Source organism: Lepus europaeus, chromosome 2 (assembly GCF_033115175.1).
Source record: "Lepus europaeus isolate LE1 chromosome 2, mLepTim1.pri, whole genome shotgun sequence".
NCBI classification, from domain to species: Eukaryota; Metazoa; Chordata; class Mammalia; order Lagomorpha; family Leporidae; genus Lepus; species Lepus europaeus.
In genome coordinates this window covers 95,996,555-96,008,559 of record NC_084828.1, presented here as the reverse complement: position 1 = coordinate 96,008,559, position 12,005 = coordinate 95,996,555, and the positions used below count along the sequence as shown (strand labels likewise).

At 44.5% G+C, this 12,005-nt stretch overlaps 1 protein-coding gene across 10 annotated transcripts in view; it reads left to right on the top strand.

Annotated features, from left to right (window-relative positions):
- The window catches only part of DGKG (diacylglycerol kinase gamma), a 214,507-nt gene that overhangs the window by 72,247 nt on the left and 130,255 nt on the right, over positions 1 to 12,005 (top strand). For 9 of the 10 annotated variants that reach the window (XM_062211092.1, XM_062211144.1, XM_062211116.1 and 6 more), the window contains 2 exons: positions 112 to 174; positions 8,583 to 8,753. In XM_062211092.1, the coding sequence (XP_062067076.1) occupies positions 112 to 174; positions 8,583 to 8,753 (234 nt within the window). The remainder of the gene's footprint in view (positions 1 to 111; positions 175 to 8,582; positions 8,754 to 12,005) is intronic. The other variant, XM_062211135.1, reaches the window with a different exon arrangement.

The window sequence follows — 12,005 nt, the reverse complement described above, 5'->3', positions numbered from 1 at the left end:
CAAACCCAGACACAACCCAAGTTAATCAGAGCATATGGGGAGGACCCCTGCGTGTTCCTCTAGGAAGCTGGGAGGCAGCACAGGTCATCACATCTTCTTTTTGTTCCCCAGATCCTGATATACAGAACATAGATAATGCTGCCCGAGCGGACAACGCCTGTGCCTCTGATGCTGGTAAGCTTGCAGTGTAAGCCTTGGGCTGGAGGGGGACACCAAACCAGCCGCCTTGTCTGCGGACCACTGTGCACCCTGCAGCAGCTCTTACCCTCTGTGGCCCCCAACCCCTCAAGTATTCCTGGATGCTGTAGATGGATAAAGGTTCCTGCCTCACTCACCCTGGAACAGAGCAGGCCAGGAGTCGACACAGCTCACTGGATGCTCCCTGCTAACAGGCCTGCCTGCTGGTCTCAGAAGAAAGTGTGCGTGTGTGTGTGTTTGTGTGTGTGTGAGAGAGAGAGAGAGAGAGAGAGAGAAGCTGTAAAGGAATGGCTTGAGGGTTGAGGTTCAGCTGACTCCACCAGTGGATAGCTGGAGAGTGAGAGGATGTGTGTGTGCTCTGGCTGACTTCCAACAACACAGACATACATCATTTTGAATAAATTGGGCCCAGGCCCAAAGCTAGAAGTTCCTTAGAAAACTGGAAGGAGCAAAGGTTACCATCCCTGACTTCTGTTTTCATAGCCAATACAAATTTCCTGGGTGCTGTCTATCCAAATTGGGGCAGGCAGTCCTGGTTAAGCATGTGGACTGTGGAGTTGGCTGCCTGGGGTTCATCGCCAGCTCTGACACTCCCTGGCCCTGTAGCAGTGGGCTCATTTGAACTGTATCTCTGTACCACAGTGCCCTCATCTATAAAGTGAGATGACAATAAGTTGCTGTTAAAAGGTTAAGTGAGTTAGATGTGTATATTCTTCGAACTATGCCTGGCACATCATGAATGTTCAATAATAAAATAATAATAGCAATCATTATTCAGGCTACCCTCCAGAAGGACACTCTATTAGCAACTCATTGTGGCCTGCAAAATGCAGTCTGCACCCTCAGCCTCCAAGAGTGTCAGAGGGGCATCTTCTCATGGACGATCCCTCATGGACTCCCTTTCTTCCCAGTTGCTCCAGAAGTTTTGAATATGAGGACTCTAGGAATCAGACCTATTTGTTATTTTTAAGGAGTTATTTATTTATTGAAAGGCATAGTTACAGAGAGGCAGAGGGAGAGAGAGAGAAGTCTTCCATCCATCCGATGTTTCACTCCCCAGATGGCCATCACGGCCGGAGCTGCACGGATCCAAAGCCAGAAGCCAGGAGCTCCCTCCAGGTCTCCCACACAGGTGCAAGGGCCCAAGCACTTGGGCCATCTTCTACTGCTTTCCCAGGCCATAGAAGAGAGCTGGATTGGAAGTGGAGCAGCCAGGACTCAAACCGGTGCCCATATAGGATGCCAGCACTGCAGGCAGCAGCTTTGCCCGCTACGCCACAGTGTCAGCCCCACCCCACCCTGACCTATTTACTATTGAGCAGATTCATAGATATATAAAAGTAAATTCTGGCTGGTACTGTGGCACAGCAGGTAAAGCCTCCACTTGCAGTGCAGACATCCCATATGGGCACCAATTCCAGTCACGGCTGCTCCACTTCCACTCCAGCTCTCTGCTATGACCTGGAAAGCAGTGGAAGATGGCCCAGGCACTTGGGCCCCTGCAGTCACATGGGAGACCCAGAAGAAGCTCCTGGCTCCCGTTTTCGAATCAGTGCAGCTCTGGCTGTTGCGGCCATCTGGGGAGTGAACCAGCGATAGAAGACCTCTCTCTTTCTCCCTTTCTCCCTCTCTCCTTCTCTCCCTCTCTCCCTCTCTCTCTCTCCTTCTTTCTCTGTGTCATTCTGACTTTCAAATAAATAAATAAAACTCTTTAATAAAAAAGTAAGTTCTAATGCTAGGGATCTACACAAGAGATAAAGTATGCGGCTTTCTTATGTTTTTCAAAAATACATAGAATAAGATAGGTAAGAAACACTCCAGCTGAAGGAGAAGGGGTACCTGGGACCGGGGATGAGAGAGTTTCTTCAATCAGACCTTAAGTGTAGCTCTAATTTTTTCCCATAGCAAACACTGAGACACCAGAAGGATTATACGGTGTTCAGTATTTAGCTAAAGGACTACTGAGATCTAAGCTCACTATGGATAGAAAGCAGAGCAGGTTGAGGACGGAGAGTTCCCCAGGATCATAAGCTCAGAAAACTCTGAGCAAATTTGTAGAGCTGTGGAAAGCAAGGATTCAAAGCACTGGTGCACTCCTGATTAGGGCCTCTGCGACATCAGCAGGACAAGACTCACAAGTGTGGGCTCATCCACCCTGCTCAGGACCCCTCCCAGCCGTGCTAGGTCCATGGCTCTTGGTGCAACGGCTTTAAGTCATATGTAAATCATATATGAGTCTTATGTCTTACGTGGAGCAGAGGAGGCAAATTCTGACATAAATCATTCTCATGGGAAGATTAACAGAAGAAACTAGAATATTTGATATTTTAAACTCCCAGCAAGAAAATCAATGGCGAAAAGTATCCTATTTCCCAAATTCTACACCCAGAGACTTTCTTAGCCCAAATATCTAGAACTTCAAGAGGAACCCAAGATAAGTTAGTTTTCATTCCGTGAAGTTCCAGATTGCCTGGGCAGGGTTTGTTCTAATGACTGAAGTTTTGAATGGACAAGAAAGAAGTTGGGTTGGGGCCAGCACCGTGGCGTAGTAGGTTAATCCTCCACCTACAGCACTGACATCCCAAATGGACACTGGTTCTAGTCCTGGCTGCCCCTCTTCCAATCCATTTCTCTGACATGGCCTGGAAAGCAGTAGAAGATGGCCCAAGTGCTTGGGCCCCTGCACCTGTGTGGGAGACCCAGAGAAAGCTCCTGACTCCTGGCTTCGGATCAGCATAGCTCCAGCCATTGTGGCCATTTGGGGAGTGAACCAATGGAAGGAAGACCTTTCTCTCTGTCTCTCCCTCTCACTATCAGTCACATGATACTTGAGAAAAAATGATCAGTGATGATAAGTTAGCTGTCTTATTTGATCACTATGCTTGTTTGCAGCACTCATATCATTCTAGGTCTAAAAGAAAAACACCCAGAGATTTTCTCCTGGAGAAGTGTTTTGTGACGCACCATATTCCTTGTGCCTGGGGAAAACCAGTCCCCTATTGTCAAACTGTGAAAGGGCAATTATCTGACTCCTGGCACAGGAAGGTATATAGTATATATTATTTAATCTTCTTTTGAGTCTTGAGATTTGAAGGAGAAAATCCTTTCCTGCTACACCCTTACATGGATGTCTTAATTAGATGTCGCTGTTCACCAGCAACAAGAGTACAGGGCCAGGCAGACACCACGGAGAGGGCCCTCTGCCAGCAAGGAACTGCCAAGTCCTGGAATCACCTAAGACCAGACCATCTGCTGAAAACTTCACCCTTTTCCTGTTGCCTAAGTAGAAGCCAGAGGAAGAATTCTAAATTAACATTTCTAAATTAACTCATTTATTTGAGGACATAGATGAGAGAGAGAAAGAGAGAGCAAGAGAGAGAGAGCTCTCATCTACTGATTCACTCCTCACATTCCTGTAATCGGCTTCCCCGGGCCTAGACTGCTAATTCAATCCAAGTCTCCTATGTGGGTTGCAGGAACCCAACTACCTGAGCCATCACCACAGTCTTCCAGAGTCTGCATTAGCAGGAAGCTGGAGTCAGGAGCCAGAGCCGGGTTATCAAACCTGTGCGCTCCAGGAACATAGGCATGGTAACCACTAGGGTAAATGCCCACTCTGTGACCCCCATTTTTAACAAGTCAGAAAACTGAGGCTGGGTGTGGGAGAGTAAGATCGCTTATGCAAAATCACACATCATTTAACTCAAACCCCATGCTAGAATCCCAGTGCTCTTTCCACTGTGCCACACTGCACAGCTAGAACCCAACAAGTAATGCAGAGATCAGGGGGTGAGGTGGAAGAAGTCAGGTGTGCCCAAGAACTCCCATGTGAGAAGGTTTGTGGTTGGCACCAGGGGTCAACCTCTGTGGTCTGTAAGAGCACATTAGTGAGCTTCCACTGGTGGGACTGGATGGTGTTCCCATGTGGCTGTAGATAGGCGTGTTGCATGCAAAACAGCAGCAGGAGGAATGACATTGATGAGATGGGCCAATGCCACTCTGTCCTCCCAGAGCTCAGCACCCGCAAAACAGGAGTGAACATTAAACCTCCATGAAAACTAGAACAGTGGCTCAAGATCCAACCACAGCTCTAGTAAATCAAAGATCTTCAGCAAAGGCTGAGCTGATGTCTTAAAAATAGGTTTCTTGAGGTGTCATTGGAAGAAGATAAATTGCACGTGTTTCAAGTACACAGCTGGTGATTTTGACATCTGTGTACATCTGTAAAGCCAGTACCACATCAGTACAGTGAACGCAGCCATCATCTCCACACATTGTCTTTGTAATCCCTTCCTCCACCCTCCCTCATTCCCATCCCCATCCAACCACTGTTCTGCTTTCTGTCACTTTCTATTATATTGTACTTCTAGATTTCATATAAATACAATCAGGCAGTATGTTCCCTTTTGGGTCTGGTTTCTTTCACTTAGCATAATTTTGAGATTTATTCATGTTGTGTGTTTACATACATGGGCACATGAATGCATGCGTAGCTCACGGCTTTAATGACTGATTAGCATTCTAATACATAGATATTCGATAGTATATTCCTCCATTGTTTATTCACTGATGGACATTTGGGTTTTTTCCAGTTTTTACTTATTGCAAATAAAGTTGTTAGAAATATTCTTATAGAAGTTTTTGTGTGAAACTTTTTTTCATTTCTCTTGGATGAAATCCTAGAAGTGGAAAGACTGGGTAAAGTATGGTAGGTACATGTTTGTAAGAGCCAAACTCTTCCATAGTGGTTGAACCAGATACATACCTGTGTGAGAGTTCCTGTGGCTCTCATACCCTCATCAGTCCTCAGTAGGATAGTCTTTATTATTTACCCATTAAATAGGTGTGTAGCAGTATTACATTGTGGTTTTAGTTTGTGTTTTCCTAGTAACTAATGATGCTGAGTATCTTTCATGTGCATGATTGCCATATGTATACAATATCTTCTTTAGTAAACTGTTCAACTCCATTGCCCATTTTAAAATTACATGTTTTGCTTTCTTGTTGAATGGAGAATTATTTATATATTATGGATACAAGTCCTTGATCAAATCTAGCCAATTAAAATATTTTCTTCTTGTTTGTGACTTGTCTCCTCATTCTCTAACAATGTCTTTTGAAGAGCAAAATTTTTATGAATCTAATTCAACTTTTTTTTCTCTTATGGGCTGAGCTTTTGGCATCATGTCTTAGAAATCTTTTGCCAGGCCGGCGCTGCGGCTCACTAGGCTAATCCTCCTCCTTGCGGCGCCGGCACACCGGGTTCTAGTCCCGGTCGGGGCACCGATCCTGTCCCGGTTGCCCCTCTTCCAGGCCAGCTCTCTGCTGTGGTCCGGGAGTGCAGTGGAGGATGGCCCAAGTGCTTGGGCCCTGCACCCCATGGGAGACCAGGAGAAGCACCTGGCTCCTGCCATCGAATCAGTGTGGTGTGCCGGCTGCAGCACGCCAGCCACGGCGGCCATTGGAGGATGAACCAATGACAAAAGGAAGACCTTTCTCTCTGTCTCTCTCACTGTCCACTCTGCCTGTCCAAAAAAAAAAAAAAAAAAAATCTTTGCCTATCTCAATATCACAAAGAACTAACACCTTAACATACTGAGTCTCCGATCCTTGAACACAGTGTATGTTCCCATTCATTTATGTTTTATTTAATTTCTTTTGTGTGTTTTGGGTTCAGTTTGGTAAAATTTTGTTTGGAACTCTCACATCTGTGTTCATGGAAGTCACTGATATGCATGCTCTTTTCTTACAATACCTTTTTTTCTGATTTTGGCTTTAGAGTAATGCTAGTCTCATAAAATGGTCGCATAGGATTCTCTCTGCTTAAATTTTCTGGAAGAATTTATGTAGAATTTAAATATATCCTCCTTAAGTGTTGCATACTAGATATTTTTGCATTCCTACAAATATTCTTGAGCTTTGTTTTGGAGTACAGATACTTGGTCTACCGTTCTGGGCCTTCCTTTCAGGCCTCATCAGGCAGGACTGAAAAGACATTTACTCTGGGGCCTCCTTACTGAGGCAGATCTCTTCTGAGCATTCTACTGATGATGTGTGAAGAGTGGAGATTTTTCTACCCTGCTTGGTGGGAATAAGAATTAGTCCTTGTTCTCTTTGCATACCAGGGCTTTTCCCTCTAATTCTGACTCTTTCTCTAGCCTTGTGTAGTTTCTTAAGTAGTGCTAATCACTACTCAGATGAATAATTGAAGAGAACTCTCTGCTGATTAACCAAAAGGGACACCTACTGATCTCTAGACTTCTCTCTCTTTTTGGCAGCTCCCTTCTCCCCAGAGCTCTGCTCCATGATCTCCAGCCACCTTGGCCTCTCCAAACATTAGAGGGACTGCTACAATCTGCCTGGGTTCCCCCTCAAACTCTTTCCAAACAATGAAGTGTGGCAATTATAGAGTTTCTTTCCCATCTTTTCAGAGATAACTGTTTAGTGCTGCCTGATATTCAAGTTCCAGTGAACCATTGTTTCATACCTTTGGTCCAGTGTTTTTGTTGTTGTTGTTGTTGTTGTTTCAAATGGGAGTATAAAGCTGGTCTCTATTTTAGTCAAAGTGGAAATTGTTGATGATATTTCAATTGATAAATAATCTGAAATGTAACAATAACTTGGGGTAGTGTGGACTACCCAGGATAAATGACTTCTCTTCATTTGTCTTCTGTGATGTTATGTTTTTCCCTAGCTTTTCTCCAGTGCTGATTTTAAGAATATTTGTAGGAATGCAAAAATATCTAGTATGCAACACTTAAGGAGGATATATTTGAATTCTACATACATTCTTCCAGAAAATTGCATATGTCACTTCATTATAATCCTTCCCACCTCACTATCCTTTTTTCATTTTTATTTATTTATCATGTTTATTTCAGAATCAGAAAGAGCTAGACAGAGAAACATCTCCCATCCACTGGTTCACTCCCAAATACCTGCAACAGTTGGATTAGGCCAGGCCAAAGCCAGGAGCCAAGAACTCCATCCAGGTTTGCCACATGGGCGACAGGGACCCAACTACTTGAACTGTCACCTGCTATCTCCTATGGTGCACATTAGCAGAAACTGGAATTAGGAGCAGAGCTGGAACTTGAACCCAGGCACTCCTACATGGGATGTAGGCATCCCAAACAGCATCTTAACTGCTATGCCAATGTCCGCCCCATCTTTGTTTTTATCTCATCCTATTGTATTTTCTTGTCTACTTGCACACCTCTGATGCTGTCTACTCTTGTTTTTTTTTTTTAAGATTTTATTTCTTTCTTTCAAAGGTAGAGTCTCAGAGACAGAGAAAGAGAGAGAGAGACAGACAGAACAATCTTCCATCCTCTGGTTCACTCCCTAAATGGCCTCAACGGCCATGGCTGAGAAACACTGAAGCCAAGTTTCAACTGAGCTCCCATGTGGGTGGTAGGGGCCCAAGTACTTGGGTCATCTTGTGCTGCTTTTCCAGATGCATAAACAGAGAGCTGGATTGGAAGTGGAGCAGCCAGGACTCAAACCAGTGCCCATATGGGATTCTGGCATCTCAGGTGGTGGCTTAATCCACTACACTACAACGCCAGCCCCTCTGCTCTTGTTTAAAAGAGGTTATATCTTCTTACAAGTTGCTGATGGGCTTTTCCAGTAGGAAATTACTTTAAAAGAAATTACTTTAAATTACTTCTGAGACCATTTCATATGCTCCATCTAGATCCCTTCACAGAACCCTGTATGACAAATACCATGCATCAGTGACCTTCGACCTCTCCTACTGTCTGTAATGTCTGATTTCCTTCAGTCTCACCCTAACCCCCAGAACCTGGCAGGTTTCATCCAGGATAACTCTGCTAAATTGAGATATTTACTCCCACTGCTTGTCTCTTTGTATAAAGAGTATCCACATAATGCCTGTGGTCACAGTTCTTAGTTTCTAGAAATCAGTTGAATGTTCATCCAAATTTTCTCTTCCAAATATTATTCTCTTTGCCTTTAAATGTATTTGAGAAGGAGATTTTTAGAGGATATATTGGCAAATAACTATGGGTCACTTACCATTTTGAAATTTCTTCCAAAATTTAGATGTATTCCCAAAATAGTGGGCTAAATGACAATTATGGTTATTGTTATCTAAGTTTCTTTTCCAAAAAGTCACAGCATACAGATGAATCTTCTATGAGCTAATGGACTCTAGGATTCAGAATGGAGTCCATTGAGAAAATATGAACTCCACCAACTGAATTTCTAGGGCCACTGATGTGGTCGCATCTAGGTAACCAAAGCTTTTGAAGAAACCTATATAAAATCCTTCCTGCCGTTGTGAGTAGAATGGGGCAACAAAGAGGGATTAATAGTTACTAAACTCTCAGTGTCTTTGGATGCTTTCCTTTTGCCTGTCACAGAATCAAAGATGGCCGAGAAGCAAGCATCAGCTAAAGACCAGGTGTCTGTGACCTCCCTGGGAGCCCCTGCTGATCAGTCTTCAGGCTCAGAACTGTCCACCGTGTACCTGAAAGATGTTGTGTGTTACCTGTCCCTGCTGGAGACAGGAAGACCTCAGGATAAACTGGAGTGTAAGTGCTTGCCCTGCTGAGGGGCCTCCACTTTTTCCTAGAGGAAGATCTAGGTCTTGTCCATCAATCCTAAATCAGTGGAGACCTTGGCATTCAGAACCACAATATGGGAGGGGAAGACGGTCTCATCAAGGGGTCGAGGCTCCCTTGTTTTGCTGGCAAATCCTGCTCTCCAAAAACTGCTGCCCCGCCTTAGTGGATCTTTCCAGAAAAGATAATCAACATTGTCTTCCCCTATTCCATGCCCAAGCAACTCTTTAACTATGAGGAATTCTTTTTTTTTTTTTTTCCCTTGAGCTGTAATCAACCTCTATCTTGTTAAGGCTTATTTCCATTTCTCTATTCACCTATCACCTCAAGCTCTTGCGGCCTCTAGAGAAAAAAAGACTAGTTCCTAAAAAGAGGGAATTGGTTTCATGGTGCAACTGAAGTTGATTTCAAATACGTGCCTTCAGGAGGAAGTAGGAGTAGTGGTAGAAAGAAAAGTCTAGAGTGGCTGGCACAGCCTGCAGCCTGGCCGAGCGCTCAGACCAGGGATGGTTTCGCCGGCTGGCTTAGCTGAGCCTGCAGGAAGACTTTTTTTTTTTTTTTTTTTTTTTTTTTTTTTTGACAGGCAGAGTGGACAGTGAGAGAGAGAGAGACAGAGAGAAAGGTCTTCCTTTGCCGTTGGTTCACCCTCCAATGGCCGCCGCGGCCAGCGCACCACACTGATCCGATGGTAGGAGACAGGTGCTTATCCTGGTCTCCCATGGGGTGCAGGGCCCAAGCGCTTGGGCCATCCTCCACTGCACTCCCGGGCCACAGCAGAGAGCTGGCCTGGAAGAGAAGCAACCGGGACAGAATCCGGTGCCCCAACCGGGACTAGAACCTGGTGTGCCGGTGCCACAAGGCAGAGGATTAGCCTGTTGTGCCTCGGCGCCGGCCTGCAGGAAGACTTTCTTAGCCAGGAGGTGATGGGACCTCACTGAGAAATCCATACTGTCTTTGTTTCTCCTGGGTACTCAAGTAGACAGTAAAGACATACGTCAGAATTCCAGTCAATAGGGAGACTGGTAGATGTTAGCGAGAGGAGTATGCCAACGGTGAACACGCGCCAAAAACAAAATGAAACAGTCTGCTCGTGTGCCAAGCTCAGATCTCCTCCGTTGGTTCAAGGCGCTAACAATCGCAGGTCCTAAGTGCTAATTTGGTAGCAAATGTAGCAGATTTCATTTTTCTTCTGGATAATGTTGAAAGTGAAATGTCAAATTATTTCTAGCATTTAGCTGCATTTGGAGTCTTAGGCATTATATTTGTTAATAACTACCAAAGAATCAATATATTCCTAAGGTTGCACTTATGAAATGCATGAAGTTTGTATTCCTTAAATAAAAGGTTTCTTTGGAAAAAAAAAATAACTACCAAAGAGAATGTTGCCAGGGTCTTCGTGGTGTGACTCTCAGACTGAGTCTTGGAATGGCAATAAGAAACTAGCACTTCTTCTAATGGAAAATGTTTAAGGTAAATAACTTCCACGTGCCTGTCCCACAGCTTCAGCTCGTGGTCTATCTTGGTTACCTCACGCATGTCACCCATTCCCTCTGCTTCAGATTATTTTGAAGCAAATTCCAGGCATCATAAAATTTCATCTGTAAAGATTTAAGTATGTGGCCCTAAGGTCACACTCCTTTTCATAAATATAACCACTATCATCCCAACTAAAGAAAATAATCCTTTTTAAAGAAGATTTATTTATTGATTTGAAAGTCAGAGTTACAGACAGAGAGAAAGAGACAGGGAAAAAGAAGAAAATAATTCTTTAGTATTACTAAATATTCAGTCTGTATTCACAATTTTCCAATTATATACTTTTCATTGTGTGTTTGGATCAGGATCCAAATAAAATCCATGTATTGCCATTGGTGATCCCATCTCTTTTTGTTCCTTTTTAAAAAAAAGATTTATTTATTTGAAAGGCAGAGATACAGAGAGAGAAGAAGAGAGAGAGAGATATCTTCCATTTGCTGCTTCATTCCCCAAATGACTACAATGGCCAGGGCTGGGTCAGGCCAGGCCAAGAGCTTCTTCCGGGTCTTACATGTGGGTGCAGGGGCCCAAGGATTTGGGCCATTTTTGCTGCTTTCCCAGGCCATAGCAGAGAGCTGGATAGGAAGTGGAGCAGCCCAGACTCGAACCAGCACCGGTATGGGATGCCAGCACTGCAGGTGGAGGTTTAATCTTCTCTGCCACAGCACCACCCCTGTCTTCAGTTCCTTTTAATCCTTTGTTTTTTTCTCTTTCACTAACTTTTTTTTCCTTGAACTCTTTCATTGCAGAAACTTGGTCATTGTCCTGTAGAGTTTTCATTTGGGTTTTTTATTAAACTGCATCAGTTCACATTCTCTAATTTTCATGACCAAGTGTAAGTTAAGCTTTTCCTTCTTCACTTTTTTTTGCAAAATATAGCCTGAAATCTCTCCTATAGCTAATGCAATCACAGTAACGCTCGTCACTGAACACCTTGCATTTGCTAAACATTTTAAATGCATTGTCTAATTTTAACCCCTCAACAGCCCTAAAAGGATGATTTGATTATTCTCATTTTACATGTCAGAACACACAGGGGCTGGCACAGTGGCTCAATAGGCTAATCCTCTGTCTGCGGCGCCAGCACACCAGGTTCTAGTCCTGGTTGGGGCACCGGATTCTGTCCTGGTTGTCCCTCTTCCAGGCCAGCTCTCTGCTGTGGCCCGGGAGTGCAGTGGAGGATGGCCCAAGTCCTTGGGCCCTGCACCCCATGGGAGACCAGGAGAAGCACCTGGCTCCTGCCTTCGGATCAGCTCAGTGCGTTGGCCGCAGCGGCCATTGGAGGGTGAACCAACAGCAAAAAGGAAGACCTTTCTCTCTGTCTCTCTCTCTCTCACTGTCCACTCTGCCTGTTAAAACACACACACACACACACACACACAGGAAGGTTAACAGACTTGCCTAAGACCACAGCGCTTAAAAAAAAGAAAAATAGGATGCCCACTCAGCTCTCTAGCTCCATTGTTCATGCACAGTAGGACCAGAGAGAGGTCAGTTGGTAAAGACCATCTCGGCCCAGAGTTCCGGAACAATCTAGCAGGACGCTCTGTGCTTTGTATCATTCAACCATCTGCTCAGCGAGTCAGCAGCATATGCTTCGTGCCTCTGACAGGGACATTCTGAGGAGTCGCAAAGAATGGGAAGGGAGCCCATAAACCTTTTCGTAAAGAACAGAAGCTGCATGCT